Genomic DNA, 22,776 nt, shown 5'->3' on the forward strand with positions numbered 1-22,776 from the left:
CAACTTATTTCCAACTGGGACTAGATTTTCCATGGGTTGTAGTGAAACAATGAATCTGTAATTTGATTGTAAGAAAACAATGAAACCATTAGTAAATAACTTGGACCAAGTCCTGCCTAGTTCAGTGATGCAATCATAGTTGTTCCAAGAGAAGCTGCAGTGTGTTAATGTCATCTATCCTTCAAGTGCAGGTAGTAATACTCATACTACTGTTTATAACACAGGGGCACAAGTGCTTCTAAGTCAATTCAGTTGACAAATCATGAGACCCTGCTTAAGGTGAAAGCTGCTTTTTGTCTTGGAATTAAACTGATGGCTCCTCTGAAGGGTTGGTCTTAAGCTTCTGCGTTAACAGATGATAGTCTGGGAATAAACACAGATCTTGGTCCTGAGGACTGAATATATTAATGAGTTGGTTTAGAGACATGTCACCTAACTTTGTTTTCTACTTCAGAAATTTGAGAGAAAGGGAAGGCCCTCTCAGGGCCTGTTGTAAAAGGGCTTTTTTTACAGCTTTTCAGGAGCGTTGCCTGTGACAGAAGTATTGAGGACTATGAAATCTTGGAGATAGTGCTATATAAGATGACTGTTGTGGTTCAGTTAAGGAACATGAAAATGTGTTTTCTGTTGTCCTTTTTTTTTCTTAGCAGATTCTCACTTCCTATCAGACATGGCTTTAAATATCTTAAAAGAAAGTGCAAGGCTGCCCAAATGATATTAGAGAATCCCTCAAATCTTCTTCCATATCTCTAGCACAAAAAAGTCAGACTTGCAGATTAACATCAGCTGTTTGTTCCTGATAGATGTGCTGCAGGAAATGCTTGAGAAAGTGGCATGAACTGGGAGGTCAGCCTTCTGTGGGTTAGGTAGGGGTGCAGAAATTATGTTCTCTACTTCCATATCCCTCCTTGTAGTAACTGCTTTGTTAACAGAAAGCTTGTTTACGTAGAACACCTGACAAAGTTACTGGCTCAAGGATGGTTGAAATTTAAACAAATACTGTGTTGGCCTTCTCCTTCTGTAAACTTTTTTTTTTTTTTCATTTTGCCCTTGGAGTGGCTAGGGCTAGTCAAGGTCTTTAGTTAGTTGTATAGGTTTTTTTTTTTGGGAGGACATGCGCTTAACAGAGTAAAGGTTACATAAAATATTTAAAGGGGAAGCATGCAGTATTTAAAATCTTGTCCCAGAGCTCCATGTTACAGAAGTAAGAAGACTAATTTAGTCTCTGGTGGCTGTTGTAAAATAACCTATTTTGAGAAGGGATGAGACCTGCGTTTTTTACACAGGTAAACTTGCAGTTGTAAGCCATTTTTGCTCAGAGTGGCCCAATAGAAAAATGTGAAGCCTAGAGCATGACTCTGTTATCTCATTAAAAAGACTGTGTTTTGTCAGGTAGAGTTAAAATTGCTCCAGCTGACTGAAACAATTTGACATTGGTGATGTAATTACTTTATTTCATAATGTCCTTTCTCATACAGATAATGCTTTGAAGCTATGGCAATGAGCTGGTTCTTTTGTGCAGGATGATATGTAGAAAAAGCAAGTCAATTTCTTGAGGCAATTGTGTGCTACTCAACTTTTTTTTCTGATTAATGATGTAGTATATTGTTTCAGTACATAACTACCAGTGGATGTTCCTGACAATATATATATGCCTTTAAAGAATTACATTTTGTATTACTTATTTTCTTTCAGATGACGGAGGCTATTTTTTCTTGCTTTGTGTCTAACTTATAAACAATGTAAATTTTAATGAGAAAGAACCTTCTAAAATAAGTCTAGCTTAGGAAGGCAAAATTAAAAGGTTTTTAAGGCTCCATCAGTATGCTTATAATAATGTACTCACTTGTATGGCAAACCAGTATCTTGGAGGGCAGCTTCAACGTTAATTTAACAGGTCTAATACAGACTTTTGAAAGGAGTGACAAATGTTTATTTTTCAAGCCACAGATTCCAGCATGGTGGAGGGAGATTGCCAAATACAGATGGGAAGATTTGTTTCTTTCTTGCAGGTAGAGTATGTTTTGATTTTTTTTTTTTTTTTTTCATTTGTTCAGCAATTAACATAAGTTTATTTGCAAAGTGGATATAGCAGTCTGCAGTATCCTGCTTGCATCTTGCTGAAAGGCATTGCAATCATTTGATACATTACTATGTTTTGTCTGCAGACTTATCAAAACAGCTGATGTATCACACATTGTGTGGAGTTTTTTTAATACTTGTCTAAAACTCTGGCAGTCTAATGAAAGAAGAAATTACAGGTTGTGTAATCAGTTTTCAAAGAAATTAGAATTTACTTGTGAACATTTCACTAAGAGCAGATAAATGGAGATTGTTTCATATGATGGTAAAATTAAAGATATCTATTTTAATGGTTTTGATTAGCAAGTTTTAGTTTTCATTCAACGCTTGAAATGGATTAATTGTTTATACATCTTTTTTTTAGCCGTTAGAAGAAAGCAAAATTAAAACATGTACCTGGAAAAAGTTGCTTGTGTTTCACTCAAACCTTCAGGCAATAACACTCATTTCTTATACAGTTTGGTTGTTATCAGGGTCCTTTGCATGGAAACAGGATCTGTGTTTCTTTGGAGGATTTCCTGTGCTTTTGGGTTTCAGTCTGCTGTAGAATTTTTTTGTCCTTCATATAGCTTAAGTGACTGTCCTGTTCCCCAAAATTTTCCATTTTTATGCAATATCATTTGTAATAAAATATGTGTTGAAGCAGAGAATATACAGGAAGCTTCCAGGATGTTTAAACAAATACTGTTTTAACAAAAGTTAAAGTTCCTGCTCTTTCTGTATACTAGCATGGCAGTAGTAATTTACTAAGTCATAACAGGTTGAATGCTATAGGGAGTTGTTTAACAATCTCTTTTACCATGCCCAAGTGCAGTTAGTTGTTGAGATGTGTTGTGTGTTTTTTTTTTTTCCCATTTGTCAAGGTTTTTATTGCGGGGTGACAATAAAACCCTGGCAGATGTATTGTTAACCTTCTCTCCCTGCCCCTTCCCCCTTCAACCCGTCCCTCTCCCCCCTTCTAACTAAGGACAGGTGATCAGTAGGGAAAGAAGGACAGAGGGAAGAGAGTTGGAAAATTTAAAAATGTTTTACTAATGCTACTAATAAGAATAGAGAAAATAATACAAAATTTACAAAACCAGTCTTGAAAGTCCCAGCAACTGCAGAACTGGCACCTGAAGTCCTGGATTGGATTCTGCAGCCAACCGGAGCTGGATTCAGTCTGTCACTAGGCCTCAGTTTGCAGGCATGGCTAGCAAGGTCCTTTCCTAATGTCGGCCATAAGGAAAAAGGATGAGATTCTCACGATCTCCCACTTCTATATGAAGTATTCACGTGAAAGGGATGTTATACTCCGTTGGTCAGTTTCTTGGTCACCTGTTTCTCATTGCCCCTCTCACGAGATGTCCATCCATGCTTATCAATAACTTTGCATTCCATTGCTATGTTTACCAAAACATATATCTGGTTTTCCAGGAAAATGCAGCTAAAATGAAAGCTTTAGCTGACAGACGAATTCACTAAAAGAGAAACTTGTTTTTAACAAAACCAGGACACCATTTTTCAAACTTTTGGTCTCATCAACTTAGTTTTTGCCTTCATCCTCTTTTTCTTACTGAGCAAAGACCTTTTTCTTACTGAGTCCTAGAGCAGAGTAAGCAGGCCAAAGTCTTAATTGCAGCAACAGACTATTCTAGAGGGATTGTTTAATGTTTCGATTCTAAATGACAATGAGGAAGGCTGTGGAGTATATTTTTCCCAGTCTCTCAAATCTTTTTGCTCTTCATCTACAACATTTCCTAACCAGACTTGTCCTTGCAAGGAGAACCTTTTATAACCTTGCGCAGATACCAGTTTGGAGCAGTCCCACTGGAACTGCCCAGAATTCATTCATTCATTCATCTGAATCAGTTTATTATTTAAATCCTGCATTGTAGATGATTATGATTATATGTTTGTTTCATCAAACAAAAAATAAATCATGTGTCCACTTGTTACAATTTAAACTCAGTGTGAAAGTATTGGCTTTTTTAATTGTCTCCCAAATGTGGTCCCTACATCTGGTGTGCTTCAGACCAGGGTGCATAGTTAATGGATTTAGATGTATTTTGTAGTACATTAAGTTCTGGGACTTGGGGTAAATATGGACTTGATGGCTCACAGTTCTGTGGTCTGGAAAATTTTGCCATCTCAGATTAATACTGCTATGAAAGGTGAAACTATGGCTGAAGAGTGTGTGAGCATGGTCACACATGTTTAATGGTGTTTAAAAGTCATATAGATGAGGTTCTTAGGGATGTGGTTTAGTGCCAAAGTTAGGTTAAGGTTGGACTCAATGGTCTTGAGAGTCTCTTCCAAACAAAGTGATTCTATGACCTTTTAGTGGGTCTGAAATGGGGCTACTGTACACTTGTGTTTTCTCAGACTTCTTTTCTGTGCCCACCCCCTGCCCCATGAGGGTGGTCTGTTTGCGTAGAAGTTGAGAGTGGGGTGATTGGCTGTCGAGATATCTGTGCGTATTGCAAACCCACTCTGTAGATCAGGTTTATGTTTATTTAGGGAATATATGCTGATGTGTATATTTTTAGGGTAAGCACTACACAAAAATACAGCAGTATTGCTTGTGAGCCCACTTTGTATGTGTGCTACAATGGCTTACTGGAAGTTGAGCAACTTGGGAAAGACAGCAGATGAAGGAAGTTGCCCCAAAGAGAAGGTTGCTGTGCTAACAGGTGTGTATTGCTTTGGGTAAAGCTATGAGGAAAACTTTTTCCTTATAGAGTTTGTTCTTTTTCAACTATTGTGTTCCCCTAAATCCACTCAGTAGTAGGCTGTATTTGTAGACTGGGAAATGCTGTTCTAGTCAATGTTGTAAGTGTATCCCCAAGGGCAGTATGAAAATACAAATGAAGATGACAAAAGGATTGAAATGTTGCTTTCATAAAGCTGATCTCCATGTATTGATTTATTGGCTCTTCTGAGTTCAGGATCTCTTGATTGACTAGACGCGAGTCTCAAATTTGCTATGTCAAAATATTAAAAAAAGACCCTATCAAAATAGTGTTGTGAAACGCTAGTTAGGTACTCTTGATCCTGCAGAAGATGGTGTATATGAAGAACTGATAATTATAATCTCGTCTGTATTATGTAGCTGCTAATTTGCATGTCCTGTTAAATTGGACTGTCTCCTGGTTGTTTTGAAGTGGCAGCTGATCCCCCTTTCCCAGGACACATCATCTTGATTGTCTACTAATCTTCCTCTAGAATCTGGCTTCTTTCAACTGCATTTGATAGAGCCCAAAAAGTATAATGAGTAATGATACTTTTATGTTTTGTGAAAACTGGTGACTAATAGGAGGCAGACGCCCAAATAAGATCTAATTTTGATGGAGAGGAAGACAATTCAGCTGTTAGCCAGTCTCCTGGCAGGAACAGCAGGCTGGCTGACTAGCCAGCGTGGGCTGACTGCTATGAAGCCATCTGTGTGCTGACTGACTAGACTCATCACGTGCCGACTTTTCCCTGATGGGATTATACGGTGCATTAATGAGCAAATATAATTGCACTTCAGGGAGACTCAGACCCATTAATCCTATTCTTCAAGGAATGCCTCATTAAAATCCATTATAGAAATTAAGGTAGTCCTTTATGTGGTTGGAGTTGACCTGTTCTTACTCATTTTGTACTATGTAACTGAGCCTAAGTTCTGCTTTAGTCAAACATACTTCTCAGAGACATTGTTTTGTTTTGAAAGCAGTTTTATGTGGCTAATCACTCTTGCAGTAGGTACAGGCTTCTGTGTTAATTTCTAATTTTAATTCAGCTATCACTGGTTTCCAGAGTGTGACTCTTGAATCTAGTGGGAAAGTGCACAGCCTTTGCTGTTGGGGATATTTGCTCTGAAGGTACTTGGGTGCAGTTGTCAAATCACTTCTTACTGTCCTTAAAAGTTTTCAAGATTTCAATTTATTACAAGAAGACATGTCTGTCACCTGCTGTGGTTAATCTTTTTCTATACCTTCTTTAAGGAATCAATATCCACATTAAAATGTGGCCCTACATGGCAATTCTGTGAAAGCCGTGTGCAAATGTGAAACCATTTCTGTTTTCCTTATTATGCTTTTCTTGCTGTCCACAGTGCATATTGGTCCCTTAATAGTGAAATTTGTACTGGGAGCTTGTGTTCAATAAGTTCTCTGCTTAGTCCCAGTTCCTTTTTTGGAGCTGTTAGTTAATAGGATGTTTTCTATCCTGCTGCAGGTCTGTTCACTTGACTTAGATTAAGAATGTAGTTGGAGCCTGGGCTGCAAGTTTGGTGGTTTATGTTTCGACAGTAATGACAATTTGTGTATGAGGAGGGTTTATACATATATATGCAATTATTTTCTTGTATTTCAGGAGCTGTCTTGCTTTGTTACCCGATGTTACGAAGTGGTGGTGAATGTAGTGCATCAGTTGGCTGTTCTTTATACCAGCAACAAGTAATTATTCCCTGAAATGCTATATTGTTTTTATGTAGTTAAACAAATGTATAAAATATGAATGTTCTACCTAAGGCATGATCGTTTTTGGAATGTTGTCTAGACACGTAGAGAGTGCTTTGATGTGCAAACTTGGACTTCAGAAGCCATTATGAAACTGGATTTATTTTATTTTCATTACAAATTGTGCTTTTATATAATGAGATACAAGAATTTTATTTTTTACCTTTTTTTTGATAGAATTGATGCTTCAGAGGCACTTAGTCTTTATGATTAATATATTGTATTATTATTCTTTCAGCCTTGCTCTGTTGGAGAGAGATATTCCTTCTGTTGACTGATACAATGGATACTGTTAGCGTCAGAAGCTTAAAAATCAGATCACTTTCACAGTCTAATGTTTTAGATATGTAAATCTTGGTGTATATTCCTCACAGAACTACCATGGTGTTACCAGCTGATGTTGGGCTTAGTAAGAGCTGTTTGGTTTAGCTCCTCTGAAAACTCTGAAGAGTTTAGCTCTGAATATAATTGTTTGGTTTAGCTCTGAATATAACTACAGGCATTTTGATTCCTTCCTCCCATTCCAGATAGGGTAGCAGAATTCTTGTCAGTTTTATTTGCTGTTTTCTGCAGCACAAAGTAGACTTTCTGTGTGGTGCTGAATGAACAAAGCTGGATATGGCATCTGTGGGTGTATTACAAGGGGGGTGGTCAGTAGATCGAGAGAGGTCCTCCTTCCCCTCTACTCCGCCCTGGTGAGACCCCATCTGGAATATTGTGTCCAGTTCTGGGCCCCTCAGTTCAAGAAGGACAGGGAACTGCTGGAGAGGGTCCAGCGTAGGGCAACAAAGATGATTAAGGGAGTGGAGCACCTCCCTTATGAAGAAAGGCTGAGGGAGCTGGGGCTCTTTAGTTTGGAGAAGAGGAGACTGAGGGGTGACCTTATTAATGTTTATAAATATATAAAGGGTGAGTGCCACGAGGATGGAGTCAGGCTCTTCTCAGTGGCAAACAATGATAGGACAAGGGGAAATGGGATCAAGCTGGAACACAAGAGGTTCCACTTAAATTTAAGAAAGAACTTCTTCTCAGTGAGGGTAACAGAGCACTGGAACAGGCTACCCAGGGAGTTTGTGGAGTCTCCTTCCCTGGAGACATTCAAAGCCCGCCTGGACACATTCCTGTGTGACCTCGCCTAGGCGTTCCTGCTCCAGCAAGGGGATTGGACTAGATGATCTTTTGAGGTCCCTTCCAATCCCAAACATTCTGTGATACTGTGATACTGTGATGTAGCTTGGAGATGGCTTGCTTAAATGTGTGAAGTGATTTTGTACTTTTGAGCCATAAGGCCGTATGTATAAAGGCTGCTTGCTGTTAGGACAACTGAATTGGGAATTAGCGATATACAGGTGTGCTGAATGCAATCAGTAGTTTAAAGCAGTCACATGCTGTCCATTTAAAAATGCAATATTAAATTTGATCACAGTACACAGATTTCACATAGAATATATTTTAAATCAGATTTTGAGAGTTTGTTTTTTGAAGTTACTATGTTAATCAAGAAGAATGTACCCCAAAAAACAAGGAACACACTGTGATACAGAATTGATAAATGTGCTCTGTTCTAAGGATTTAAAAGACATTAAAAATATTTATTTTGTTTACAGGAATGCACCTAAAATTATAGAGACATCTGGAGTTCATTTTCAGGTGAGAATGTCTTGATCATTAATCCTGAGAAAAACAGTTAGAAAGTGAATGTAATGTACAGCTTTCAATCTCTAAAGATTTTATTTTGTTAATCAACTTTTTCTGGCCTTTATGTGAAAAGGGCTGGTATCTCTGTGTTTGTCATAGTGTAGTGTTTATAGCTGAAAAGTGTTTGCACGGTCCATTATTGTGTGCAATATGTGATTATGCATGTAGACAATTTTGAAAATCCTGCCTTTAGTGTCAAATTTGATCAGTGAACTTTAGGCCATTCCTGCACATGAACTGATGATTTTTTGTCACTGTAAGGAATACTAAATCTTTAAGCTATCAAATCAAGAAATCTCCAGTTTAACTCTCTAGCTGATGTCTTGTTGGCTGATACCTGAAATTTTACTTGCCAGGCATGACTGTAATAAACTTTTCAGTAACTGCAGTCCTTTTCTTTCTGTTCTAAACAGGCAATGTATGAGCATCTGGGAGAGCTGCTCACAGTCTTAATCACTCTTGATGAAATAATTGACAATCATGCCACTCTAAAAGATCACTGGACTATGTATAAAAGGTGTGTCTCTTAAGGTGTGAAACATAATCCCACAACATAAAAGATAAAAGCATGTGTGTGTCTTTTCGTTCCAAGAAAGTCAGCCTGGGAACATGAGTTTTGATAGCGCCAAGAGTTTTCCAGAGGTTTTGGTGAAGGTCAGGGCTGAGCTCCCACTTTGTCATTCTAACAGCACCAGTAAGTTTTTAAAATGCTGAATGCTACATTTACAGTATGTGATAAACATCTTGACAGACAGATATATTCAATAAGAAATATAATTTTGCAAAGAACTGATCTAAGACTATCCCTATCCATATCAATCATGGGGATGGGCATACAGATTTAAGAACACTGTCTCAAGTAAAAGCTGAATGGTCAACAATTATAAATATAGCTACATTAGTGGAATAACTACTCTGTTTCATTGAAAACTTGAATAAATGGGAGTTATTCAAATGCAAATGGCTTATACAGACCTAGTGTTTTTTTTTCTTTTAACTTTGGAGTTGCTGCTGGACACAGATGTGGGCAATTAAAATCTGTTATCAATATAGTACAGGATAACATAAAACTGTTTTGTGTTTTAATTGTGTTGTATGTATGCGTTCCACACCTACTCCTTGCAGGCTGCTAAAATCTGTCCATCACAACCCTTCTAAGTTTGGGATTCAAGAAGATAAACTGAAGCCATTTGAAAAGCTACTGTTAAAACTGGAATGCCAGCTGCTTGATGGAATGATATTTCAGGTAGTAAAATTAATGTTCCCTGGTATGATAGGAGAAACTATTACATTAAAGTGACACTCTTTTAGAATGGTTTGCTTGTTTTTTATTTTGTTTTGTTCTGGATACAGTGATGTGTGGATTTAACTCTCTCATCTGTGGATTGGGGAAAACAAAAAAAACAAACAAAAACACCACAACAGCAACAACAACAAAGCAAAAGCCACATGCTCTGTTGTAAGATCCTTACTTGCATTTCTCACATGCTGGAACTGTGCCAGGCTTTGAATGGTAGCAGTGGATGCTTACTGTTTTGCAGAATTAAAGAAACACAGACATCTTGGCATTAGAACTTTATTAGCAGGGAGTCTGTCTTTCACCAGAAATTTCAATAGTGGTCAGGCTTAGGTCCACTTTATTTTAGCTGCAACTTGAAGTTTCCACAGTAGTCTTTAAAATATGTTAAATGGGACCTCTTGTTATATCTGAAACATGCAAGTGTACAGGTGGATAAGAAGTAGTATTACTTTTTCAAAACAGCCTAAATGTCTTCATCCAAGAAGCTATCTTTTTTAGAAAAGTGTGTATTTGAGATACTGAAATCAGATGTTGTGGCATAGTGGGCAGAGGACAGCATTGCCAAATCTGGTCACAGCAGAGTCAGTTGAACAGGCCTGTTGCTCAGTTCTTATTTTTACATCCTAAATGGCATAGGAAAGAAGGCTTTGTTCTGTAAAAGCCTCTGAAAGGGAAACTGTAGATAAATAATTAAGCATAATTCGGCTTATTCTTTCAGAGGGCATTGCTAGCAGCTATCCATTTTTCGTCTTGTATTTCTCTAATATTGCATTAGTGCAAAGACTTATTATATGTTTGAGACATCAGTATGATTTGTCTGGTATTCATTCAGGAAGTTTCCCCTCTGTCCTGCAAACGCCCCTTCCTAACAAAAATACATTAAAGATAGTCTTAAATACAGTTCCATTAAAGACTTTTCTAATATCTTTAGAAAATCTGAAATGTGTTTCTATTTTTTTGGCTGTTTTGTGGACTTTGGTAATTTTTTTTTTCAGCTGCCACCAGTGGTGTGAGGTTTTATGCTACAAGTTCATGAATCACATCTTGCAAGTGGCTTGCATGATAATCTTGTCTAGTTAACAGACAGTTTGTAACGTATTCTAACTAAATAATGCAAATACGCATCTAGTTTTCTATCACAAGCACATCAAGTGGTTTCTTTAAAAATGTCCGTTAAGAGAAATATGAAGTAAATAAAATGTGGGTTTTTTGAATGTTGGATATAAGAGAGGTTTTTATTTTTTTTTTTCCTTTTATTATAGTAAATCATTTACACATAATTAAAAATCTATGTGTTGTGGAGTCTAGGACTAACTTCAGGTTATTCTTAAATCAGTGCCCTCTTGGAGTATTCTTCTCTTGCAAAATCAGTGTTCTTTTAAGATCCAAAATTCATGGCATTATCGTTATGCTTTTTTTTTTTTTTTTTTGCTTAGGCTGCTATAGAGCAACAGTTTGATTCAGTAAATGGTGGAGTGTTGGTGTCGAAGAACAGCACGTTTGCTGAAGAATTTGCTCATACACTTCGCACAGCTTTTGCAAATGTTGAAGCCAAACTTGGTAATGCAAGCTCATGCTTCTCCTGCCAGTTTCACTGTTTCTGAAATTTTTTGTATTTTTGATCTGGAAGTAGACTTCAAAACCAGTGTCTTTCTGCAGGTGAACCTTCAGAAATCGACCAGAGAGATAAATATGTGGGCATCTGTGGCCTCTTTGTACTGCACTTCCAGATTTTTCGGACCATAGACAAGAAATTTTACAAGTCGTTGTTGGATGTCTGTAAAAAGGTGAATGCTTTAGTATTTTGTCAATAATTAAGAGGGAAAAAAATCTTCAGTAACGAAGTAGGTAATTTTCGAAGTTGTATGGCACAGCACAGACTTGGGACAAGAAAGAATGCACAATTTACCAAAACAAGTCAGAAAGCAGAATTAAGATTTTTCTACTTTTTATAACTTCCTCCCCTACTGCCCCATTTTCTTTTAAAGATGGTCTAAAACCTGTGCACTTACTTAGCAGCAAGGTAAGATCACTTGAAATCACAATTAAAATGTTTCCTCTCAAGATTAATGAAGCAATGAGGACAAAAAATGTTTTGAGCTACCCTGTTTCCCTGAAAATAAGACAGGATCTTATATAAATTTTTGATCCAAAACATATTAGTTTTTTACATGTATAGCTCCCTGGACACTACTTAAATTGATTTTTTTAAATGAACTGCAACTAGGGCTTATTTTTGGAGTAGGGCTTATATTTTGAACATCCTCAAAAGTCCTGAAAAATCATACTAGGGCTTATTTTTGGGATAGGTCTTATTCTGGGGGAAAGAGAGTATTAGTAGTGTGGGACTGAATAAATGCTTTGGGTTTCGACCTTGGCTATAAATGTCTATTTTGGAAGACCTGTAAGTACAAAAGTAATAGGGGAATTTTCATATCAAGTGGAATTATAAATTCTCTAATACCATTTAGAATCACTGAGAGTGGTAATAACTTTGTGTGTGCTGTGCATAGTGGGTTATAGGGGAGAAACCTTTTTTAACATGAGCCTAATAACTTTGTAGAAACTAGTTATGCAGAAGTAAATGGAATTGAGTGTTATGCTTCAAAACAGGCAAAAAGAACATGCATGGTGGCACAGTATTTGATGCAGTTACTGACATTTATTGCTACTTTGTGGTATTCCCCTGCCTTTTTTTCCTTTCCCCCTACCCCCAGGTACCAGCCATCACATTAACCGCTAACATTATCTGGTTTGCTGACAACTTCCTGATTCAGAAGATACCAGCTGCTGCCAAACTTCTGGACAAGAAAAGTATTCATACAATTAAAATGCAAAGGGAGAACTTTCTACAGCAGAAGGCACAGTCACTCACCAAGTATGCTTCCTAAATATTGCTTCATGCTGCTGTTTGCCAAATAGTTTATAAACACGGGGGTTTCTTCATTCAGTGTAATAGCATGTGCTGGTGTTAATGAACTTTTCCATTTCACCACAGCAATATGTGTGTATTAGTGTTGCTGAAAAGGTGTTAGTCAAAACTAAGCTTTCAGAAAAATGTGTGTTATGTCACCAAAATAACAATATTCCTGACCATTCTAAATATTTGATTGTTTCAGCTATTTCTATTTCCATACTTTCAACTGTATTTGTGGACGTAATTCACTAGTAGGGTTATAGAGGAATTTTTTTCTGCTTGGTGATGATACATTATTTGCAAGCATTTATTTCTTCATGACTGTTTTAATTGCTGATTTAATAATCTTTGAAATTATCTGTATTTGAAAAGGCTTCTTTTGTGCTGTGCATGTAGTTTGCAAGTCACTTTCTTCTCTAAGTTCTTTCTAAAATATATTTAAAGATGAACTGGAATTCTTTTTCAGTTGTCGGTCTTATGAACAAGTGTGCTGCACTGTGTAGGGAGATAACAGGGCTAAGATTTCTGTTTGTGTTGCAGACCAAAACCAGAAGGTGGAAAACAAGGTCTGTGGAATAGAAGTAAAAACTTATATTTTGCAGGTTGTCTTCCAACCCTATATGCAAGCTGGCAGAACTGGGTTGGAGAGAAGGTGGGAAGGGGTGAAAACAGCTCCATGTCTGCGTGGTCTTCTGGCAGATTATTTTCACTACCACCCTATTTCTGTTTCTGTCCATCTCTTGCTGGTCATGTCCTACATACACAGGAAGAGTCAAGAGCTCTGACTCATTTCTTTCCTGGGCTTTAATTCCTGGATGGATCCTCATTGCTCTGCTGCTTTACTTTTGTTTTTGGGCAGTGATACAAGTCATGTCTTGCGGCTCTTAAGATTAAGAAAAGGTTGAAAAAGATCTGGGTATTTGTGGACATTTTTGAGGATATTGTAATAGAATGCAGATTTTTGCATCTGCTGATTTGAATTCTGCCAGTAAATTTTTCTTCCTTTTTTACAAGTTCTTGTATTGCCTTTGATAATTGGCCTTAAATATGAGTACTCTTTAAAGTGTAATTTTTTTTATGTTGTAGTCAATGGCCCACATGGATTCCTGCTGTAACTGCTACAATATGTAGTATTGCATAGTCACAATTCTGTAGCATGGAATAAATGGCAGTCTTAAAAGTGAACTGTATTGAAACATTTAACTACAACTAGTGTAATTCAAACATATAAACTTCTGGAGAATTATGTTGTTTAAGAGCAGTCCAGTTTGGCATTGATATAATGACAAGTTTTATATTTATATATATATAAACTCAAAAATTCAAACTTGGAGAAAAAAAATTAATGTAACTGTCAGACTTTTTGATTAGTGTTTGAAAGCATTTTCTAGCAGTTGTATTTGCTTCTTTAATTTAAAGAAGTGTAGTATATGTACTAAGAGGGTCATTTGTTCTCTGGAAAGATCATTTTGACTTTTTGGGGTATGTTTGTACAGATATAATTGGCAGACTAATCCTTACCAGTACAGAATTAAAATTTAAATGAGTACGAGGTTCTGATACTTTTGGGAATGGAGAGTTACTACTTTGGGGACTGAAGGTTTAATATATTTCCCTTGGAAGAATTTAAGCTTTGGAAAGAGAGAAGAAAATCCTCATACTGTTCTTATTTGAAGTGAGTAACATTGTTTCCTTTTCCAGAGATATGCAGTCATATTATGTTTTTGTGAGCTCGTGGATGACAAAAATGGAATCTCTCTTGTCAAAGGAGCAACGCACAGATAAGTTTGCAGAAGATCTTTCGAACCGCTGCAATGTCTTCATCCAGGTGTGCAGTCTTTTAATGTGGTGATACAGCAGATGATGCAGCAAACTGATGTTTTGATGCAAATTGAATATAAAAACAAATCACAGAGGTTTTGTGATCATCAGTGTGTTATTTTACAATGTGGGATTTCTTCTAAAACTTCAAATACTCAGCAGATACTCTTTTAAGTAAATCTGTAAAAGGTACTTTGTAAGGCATGTGGGGAAAGGAAATCTGTCTAACTATTCAGTGGCTAAAATGTTGACTATTTCTCTTGACTTAAGAAATCAAGAAAGCTCATTTCCCTATAGTAAAGGTTTTGTTTTTAATTTTTTTCCTTTTGAGTCAGTCATAAGGTACATAAGTTGGACTGAACCAGTGTCTAATTTAGTTTTATTTAGCACAATACATACTTCAAGTAAAGGTTTTGTGTTGTTTCATTGTGCTTTGCCTAGTGATGGTACTTTGCAAGAATCTTAACTACGTTCTGAGTCAGCTGATTTGCTTTTGACCTACTAACAGCATGTAGTCCTAATGTAAGATGCATCTTATTTCTGAATTTACTTTTTGCTAGTTTTGATATGTATCTGTCTGCCTGAAAGAAAACTGATGAGAATAGGCGTGCACTAGGAGCATGATCCTGAATCTTTCATATTAAAGACGTACATGTACAAGGATCTGTAGTTTTTATATTGCAGTTATTTGCAGTGGACTTAAGTAAATTTTGCTCTGGAACAAACTGACTTTCCTAGACCACTTGCTGTCTTTTCCTAGTGTCTTTTTTATTGTTACTACTTTTCCTTTGAAATAAGTTGAATAATGTTTTTGTCATGCTGTATACAGTCAACATTGTATTTAAAAACTTAGCATGTGTTCATTTGGAAATGATTGCTTTTTCATTATGGGATGGACAGGTCTATTTAGACATCATAGAACTGTGTAAGTGCTGTCACTGTATTTATTTCACAGAACCTGGAATTTTTAGTTTGTTTTTCTGATAAGCTGTTTTTTGGAGGGATGGGAGTTGTTCGATGGGTTGGTTTACTGTAGGTCTGAAATTATTAGACTTTTGAGGCTGTGTGATTAATTCACTGACCTGTGCTTAATTTGAATGGCTCTGGAAGAGGTTAATGATCAGATGATCTAATGACTCGTAGGCAGTCTACCCAATAAAAGGGTCTCATTCAGCTTTGGGATTTTAGGCTAGCCTATTAGATGGAGTGGTAGGTACTCTGTGAAGAGGCAAAAGTTAGTTCTGTCATATATGAAACAAACCAGAGAACTTATTTGACTGCTATGTTGTGGATATTTTTTTGCCTTTATTTTTAGGGTTTTCTTTATGCATATAGTCTTAGCACCATCATTAAAACTACAATGAATCTCTACATGTCAATGCAAAAACCTATGACCAAAACCTCGGTCAAAGCTCTATGCAGGCTTGTAGAACTTCTGAAGGTAAGTCACTGGATGAAAACTTTTAATTTCAATATTAACCTCCCTCCCTCCACACCCCAAAGAAAGGAAAAACAAACACACACACAACCCAAAACAAAACAATAACAAAAACACACCAACACCACTACAAAACCAAAACAAAAAAAGGACCACACAAAAAAAACCCAACCAAACAAATAAAACAACAAACAAAAACCTCAACTAAGTGGGGGCATGTTTTTGCATGGCTTGTTGTTCACAACTGGATTTGGTTAGAGAACAGGTGAAAGTGTCTCCTAATGTTCAGGGGGAACCTCCTGTGCTTCAGTTTGTGCCTATGGCTTCTGGTCCTGTCAGTGGGCACCACTGAAAAGTGCCTGGCTCTGTCTTTTTTGCACCCTCCCTTCAGGTTTTTATATACATTGATAAGATTTCCCCTCAACAAGCCTTCTCTTCTCCAGGCTGAACAGTCCCAGTTCTCAGCCATTGCTCATATGTGAGATGCTCCAGTCCCTTTATCATCTTTGTGGCCCTTGCCTGGACTCTCTTCAGTATGTTCATGTCTGTCTTGCACTGAGGAGCGCAGAACTGGACTTAATACTGCAGGTGTGGCCTCACCATTGTTGAGTAGAGGGGAAGAGTCACTTCCCTTGACCTGCTGGCAACACTATGTCTAAAGCAGCCATCAAGCCTTCTTTGCACACTGCTGGCTCACGTCCAACTTAGTGTCCACCAGGACCCTCAGGTCATTTTCTGCCGAGCTGCTTTCCAGCTGGATGGCTCCTAGAATATATAAACTCCTGAATGATTTGATTTTTCTCAGTTTCTGAAAGTTGATTGCAACTGCTACTAACAGTACATTACAAAGTGGAAAGGGTTTGTATTTGCAGTGTGGATGAGTCCACCAGCATAAAGCCAAATTCTAATGGCAACAGTTTTGGTAACTACGTGAACTATTGTGTTTTGGCTTTGACTTCAGGCAATAGAACACATGTTTTACCGAAGAAGTATGGTTGTGGCAGATTCTGTGACGCACATCACTCAACATCTGCAGTATCAAGCTCTTCACTCTATTTCAATAGCCAAGGTATGTAATCCAAGTTCTAATAATTAATCTTCCCAGCTAAGTGTTTAAAAAAATCTTAATTTTTTATTTCCTACTTTTGCAAAATCTGTAGCTTTGCTCTGTCATAATGGACAGATATATAAGCTTTCCAGTAGGTCAGAGCTTTGCCCTAGAAACTGTACAGCATAGATGGCTATTTTTGATCAAGGACAGGTCTTTTCTTCCTCTAAACTGCTGCATCTCTTGTCTATTCCTCTCTTGTTCTTTTTAGTTTTTATTTCTAGCGATTTTCCTGAACTAACCTTATGTCTTTTCTGAAGCACATTCTTAAAGCAATCTGTTATAGATCTAAGCAAACAGACTGTAACTTTTAAAAATCTTTATCTGCTTAGCAAAATAACAGTGGTTAATATATGATGGCTTATGGGAATGTAATATGGGCATAAATTCACTATTTTGCAGCTATTTTTTTTCTTTGTTTTGATCATACTGGCATAAATGGCTTACAATTTTAACAGTAATCTTTTGTATTTTGGAAGTTCATTTGATGTATTTGAAATTTGCCTATAAGCTGAAATTGTGTATCTGGCATCTCCATATATTCCAGCATAAGCAAAAAAAAGTTATACTTCTAAAAAGCTGATACATATATTTATATGTATCAGGAATGTATATATACATATGTGTGTGTGTATGTATATATATATATGTGTAGGTATGTATATATATATGTGTATCAGGAGTAGTATGAACTGAAGAAGTCTTCAAACGGTTCACATATATGTAGATAACTTTCATAACCTTTTCAAATGATATGTGTAATTACATTACAAATTATTTCTAAATGCATAGAAATTTGCTGAGACTTGTCTATTGAATGGATAGAAAAGGGAACACATCTGTGAACAATTCTGGATACTTTACTGCTCAGAAAACATGTAGAACACAAATGCTAGTAGATACATTAGTACTAATCTTTTTTTATCCGCTCCACTTTGTTTCAAAGTGGTGTAAGGCCTAAGTCATATACCTAACACAGCTTTAGCATGTAAAGTTTGGAGCTTTACAATGAACATACTTTCTTAGAATCAGAAGTGGTTTTCTTCGAGTCTTTCAGGAAACTGTACCTCTTCCAAGTTATTCTGCTACTTACAAATACATCTGTGAATTCAGCTTCAAAGCCAGAAGACTTGGTTCCCCTCATTTGTTCATGCAAATGTTTTTGCACTTACTCTTTGTGATAACTTGCAATTTTCTATAAATTCAAATTTATCATTGTCTACCCTGTTTATACATCTGCTGGCTCTTCAGCTGTAAACTGGATTTTTTTACCAACAACAGGGAGTCACTGATTAAAAATAATTTAAAAAATAAATTACGTGTACCTTAGAACTAAAATTGGCATACAGTCACATGCAGCTTGCACAGTATTTGTGTACTGTGTGTTCTGACTCATGTTCATGCTGAATGGCACATATTCCAAGTGTTTAGATTGGTTTTGTCAATTCAGTGGTATTAACCTATCTGGATTCAGTTAGCTCTGTTCACAAAACATATTTTGTTTGCAGAAATACTTAATTTATGACAAGTCCATAAGCTTGAGGAACAAGAGGTAAGCTATTGCTTTTGGGCTTAAGTAACATTCCTCTGAATTTCTTTGTCTTTCTGTCATCAAGAAAAGAGTAATTTCTGATAAAAAGTACAGTGAGCAACGCCTGGATGTCCTCTCTGCTTTGGTTTTGGCTGAGAACACCCTCAATGGGCCAAGTACGAAACAGAGGCGACTGATTGTTTCCCTTGCACTGAGCGTGGGAACACAGATGGTAAGTGCCATGACTGTTCCAGACCTTTACTTGTTTGGTGTAATATCTTATAAATAAATACAATCTTTTTCCCTTTTTTTTTCCTTCATTTGCACAGAAAACTTTTAAAGATGAAGAACTCGTTCCCCTTCAGTTAGTTCTGAAAAAACTGGACTTGATCAGTGAACTTATAGAGCGGTAAGTGGTGGCATGTGTTACATAGAAGGCTGTGTGGTGTGTCACTGGGGGAACTGGATTCTTCACTGTGCAAATTGCAATATCTGGTAGCTGCGTGCTGGTGGTGGTTTTTGCATGTATTGTAGACTAGGGGTGGACAAAAAGAATTCCAGAGCTAAGCCTGAAGCTTGCAGGTCTTCAGGCAACTCATATTTTACCTAGCTGTTGCCAATTAGGTAATCCCTTTCTCTGATGGTTTAGAAATTCTGTCAATTTCTTGCGTGACTTGGCTTTATGTTAAATTGAAGTCTTCCTCTTAACCCAAACCCCAAAGTTACAAGTTAATACCAGTCTGTTTGGGAGATGAAGTTGTTAGCTCACATGTGACACCATGCTTTACCACTGCTGGATTTTCAGTGCATACTCAGGTTACATCATGTTGGTTACCTGAGAGCCAGGTGCATATCTGGGTTCCGCACATACTTTATGGAGAGAGACAAACACCTTCAGTGCATGACTCATGGGATAAATTCCTGGGATAAGTGTTGTACACACTTTATATCAGAAAAGGTCTGTTTCTCTTTTTTTGACTTATGTGTTTGACCTCTAGGCTACTAATTGCATACAATAAGAAAATATTTAAGATTTTGCTGTAATCTAAGGTTTAATTCTTACTGAGATTGAGTAAACCTTTTTTCCAAAACGTGCCTTTTATTTATACATACAAGAAATAAGTTATTTGTTGAAGAACTTTCTTTTGAATGAGAATACACCTGGAACATTAAATTAAAAATGTAAAATTTAAGCTTTAAAAGCAGTTGGTTTTAGTTGAAACACACTAAAATAAATATCACTGTTAGAAGAATGGCTTCTTACAATTCTATGTCTAATAAGCAACCTTGTGTTCTAGAGTTCGAGCACAATGTGACTGTTGTTTCTTATACTGGCATCGAGCAGTTTTTCCAATCTATTTAGATGATGTGTATGAAAATGCAGTTGATTCTGCTAGACTACACGTAAGTAATAATGTTAGTAACTTAGGTTAACAAGCTGCTGTAGTGGGAGGGCTACAGAGGAGGAGGTGGTAAAGCTTAGACTGACACTATTAAGGAGAAGGCTGGGGGTGTGGGGAGGGAAATAAAACCCCGACAGGAATTACTACCAAGTTAGAAATTTCTTCTCAATCTAGAGGATATAAAAGCAATCTTTGTTCTAAATCTGATTAAAGTATATCTGTTAGATTGCTCTAAAAATCTCATGTTACTGTTGTTGACTCAGGATCTCTGTGTGTTTGTCTGTCTCTGTTCCTCTCTTCATTCATTCTAATTTGAAATGAACACCTTTTGCTAGACTTGAACACTAAAAGCTTTCATTCCATGTTGTGATTATGTATTTCTAGAGCACATATCATTGTGTTCAGTGATGCTGTGTGGGATAGTTATCCTGTAGCTTTTTCTACTCCTCATCTCTCCTCCCCTTTGTGAAGTATCAAGTTATTTGCTGCAGAAGCGAATCATGCTTTGGCATGCTAATCCTGATAAAAGTCAATAATCTGTTCCAGTATTGTGCATGCCATAGTCAATTACAGTACTAAAATGATTATAGTGCAGATAATTTCAGAAGAAATAACTAATAATTATGACCTTTTGGCAAACAGATTAGTAGCAACTAAATACTTCAGAGGAACACGTTAAGGACAGGAAACTTCAGTAGGGCTTATGAAGTCTGTTTTTAATAGAAATGGGAAGACTCTAGTGATTTTGATATGTTTGTTAGCTTTGAACACTCTGAGATGCTGTTGACATGTCTGTCAATCTGTTTGGTAAGCATAATAGTTTCTTTTTTCAGTATATGTTTAGTGCACTACGGGACTGTGTACCTGCTATGATGCATGCAAGACACTTGGAATCTTATGAGGTGCTTCTGGAATGCTATGACAAAGAAATCATGGAAGTACTCAATGAGGTAGTTTGTTGTGAATGGAAATTAGAGGCCAAGCTATACTTGGAATATCATATAGGGCAGTATCAATTGTACCAAACCTGATATGATCTATAGAAGAGACCTATGTAACTGAGAGAGACCTTTGAAATTGGTGTGCAGTATTTTAATAAATAAGAAAGTGTTCCCTGAGGATTTGGGTCATTTGAGACCTATTAATAGTATCTGTGTTGGCTGGGAACATGAAAATAATGCACTCCAAATTACTTAAGTTGGCAAAACCTCAGTTACAGATTTTACTATGCAGACAGGAGTGCTTTTTGTCACATTAGCTTCTGCTTTTATGAATGCCTAAAATAAGTACTACTGCTCTTAGTATGTATGCATAGTGCTTAGTAATGCAGGCTCTGTAAATGTAGGTGGCCTCTTTAGCAAATTATTATCTAGAATTATGAAGGATGCTTGACAGAGAGAAAATGTGAATTCAGAGTTCCCAAGTTCTGCATTTTAACCTTTGAACCACTCTTTGTTTGACTAGTTCAAACCCAAATATTATGTATTCTGCAGAAAATTAGGCCAAGTTGCTTATTGCCAGACTCTTCCTCACTGAGTTAGGTCTTACTGTTATCTAGGTAGATAGCCCTAAGCCTGGTTCACCTTAAGATGAGAAGTGAGAATACTTAAGTTTAAATTGTGTTAAACTCCTACGTGTACTAGAGCAAGAACACAGGCATTAAGTATCCTTCTGGTTCCCAAGTATTGGTTTGCTTTGACTTGTGTGACCCTGCCAAAATAAGCCTGTCTTCACTAGTTTAATCAGTCTTTCATGTATCTCTGAAGAGAGATGTTTGTTTTGCTAACAAAGCATCGTAACTGGACACCGAACATGACTGTTGTGGTTTTTTGTTTTTTTTTTTTTTTTTTTTAAAACTTCCCTGAATAGCACTTGCTGGACAAATTATGTAAAGAGATAGAAAAGGATCTGCGCTTATCAGTTCATACACACCTAAAGCTGGATGACAGAAACCCCTTCAGAGTTGGTATGAAGGATTTAGCTCACTTCTTCTTTCTGAACCCAATACGTTTTTTCAATCGATTCATTGACATAAAAGGTGAGGAGTTATAAGTTTTCTTGATTCCATTTCTTTCACCTCTGTTACACTTTGGCTTAGTATATCTTTTAATTTTTTTTCTGTGCTTCTCTAACTAGATGGGTAGCATCATTTTAGTTCATCCTTTTATGTGTTTACAGCTTATGTAACCCACTATTTGGACAAGACCTTCTACAACTTAACAACTGTAGCTCTTCATGACTGGGCCACCTACAGTGAAATGAGAAACCTAGCAACTCAGCGCTATGGTTTAAGTATGACTGAAGCACATCTTCCCAGCCAGACTCTGGAACAGGTACAGTGCCTGCAGGATACAAATATAATTTGTTCCATTACAGTGTCATATTAGCTAGTTATTCAAAGGACTGAGTTGTTGAAATGAAAGTACCCAAGACGAGGAAAAAGTGGCCTTTAACTTCTTGTTGACTTCTGAGACAGGATCTTTACCTACCTTTGGAGATAACACTGATATCAGTTAATTTTATGTTGGACTTGTGTGGTATCATTCATTTTTTAACATAAGTATTAATAAAATCAGGGATACAAAATCAGGGAATGCTTTCTCAAAAATTCGTTATCATCAATTTGGCAAGCAATACATCTGGAATACAACTGTCACAAGTCTGGAACGAACTTTGAATGGTGGGTCTCTTCTCTGGTTTATTGCTTGCTTCTCAGCAGGATCTGCGTAGTCATCATCACTGTTTCACAGGCTGGACATGGAGGACTTTGGGACATTTGTACTTAGCTTAATAGAAGAGCAACTGAGGGCCTCCTAGAAAGCACTAAACATGGTTACACATAAAGCTGTAGTTTCATCAAGTTAATTGTGACAGTATTAATTGTTACATGGTTGGTGCAAAAGAAATGCAACTCGTATGTTTCTGAAGACTTCATTTCAGGAGTTTTAGTATCTTCGATATTTTTGGCAGTTAGCTTCGTTCCCTCTTTTAGGT

At 36.9% G+C, this 22,776-nt stretch overlaps 1 protein-coding gene across 3 annotated transcripts in view; it reads left to right on the top strand.

Moving 5' to 3' along the window:
- Positions 1-22,776, top strand: part of WASHC4 (WASH complex subunit 4) — a 43,103-nt gene that overhangs the window by 6,082 nt on the left and 14,245 nt on the right. For all 3 annotated transcript variants that reach the window (XR_011735639.1, XM_071798722.1, XM_065839381.2), the window contains exons 6-22: positions 1,945-2,012; positions 6,421-6,503; positions 8,174-8,216; positions 8,678-8,781; positions 9,390-9,510; positions 11,001-11,124; positions 11,224-11,351; positions 12,282-12,442; positions 14,183-14,309; positions 15,618-15,743; positions 16,702-16,809; positions 18,465-18,611; positions 18,709-18,788; positions 19,678-19,783; positions 20,616-20,732; positions 21,652-21,820; positions 21,961-22,115. Coding sequence is in view for 2 of the 3 variants with exons in the window: in XM_071798722.1 (XP_071654823.1) it covers positions 1,945-2,012; positions 6,421-6,503; positions 8,174-8,216; positions 8,678-8,781; positions 9,390-9,510; positions 11,001-11,124; positions 11,224-11,351; positions 12,282-12,442; positions 14,183-14,309; positions 15,618-15,743; positions 16,702-16,809; positions 18,465-18,611; positions 18,709-18,788; positions 19,678-19,783; positions 20,616-20,732; positions 21,652-21,820; positions 21,961-22,115 (1,967 nt within the window). In the remaining variant the exon portion in view is untranslated. The remainder of the gene's footprint in view (positions 1-1,944; positions 2,013-6,420; positions 6,504-8,173; positions 8,217-8,677; positions 8,782-9,389; positions 9,511-11,000; positions 11,125-11,223; positions 11,352-12,281; positions 12,443-14,182; positions 14,310-15,617; positions 15,744-16,701; positions 16,810-18,464; positions 18,612-18,708; positions 18,789-19,677; positions 19,784-20,615; positions 20,733-21,651; positions 21,821-21,960; positions 22,116-22,776) is intronic.

Source organism: Patagioenas fasciata, chromosome 1 (genome assembly GCF_037038585.1).
Source record: "Patagioenas fasciata isolate bPatFas1 chromosome 1, bPatFas1.hap1, whole genome shotgun sequence".
Taxonomy (NCBI): Eukaryota; Metazoa; Chordata; class Aves; order Columbiformes; family Columbidae; genus Patagioenas; species Patagioenas fasciata.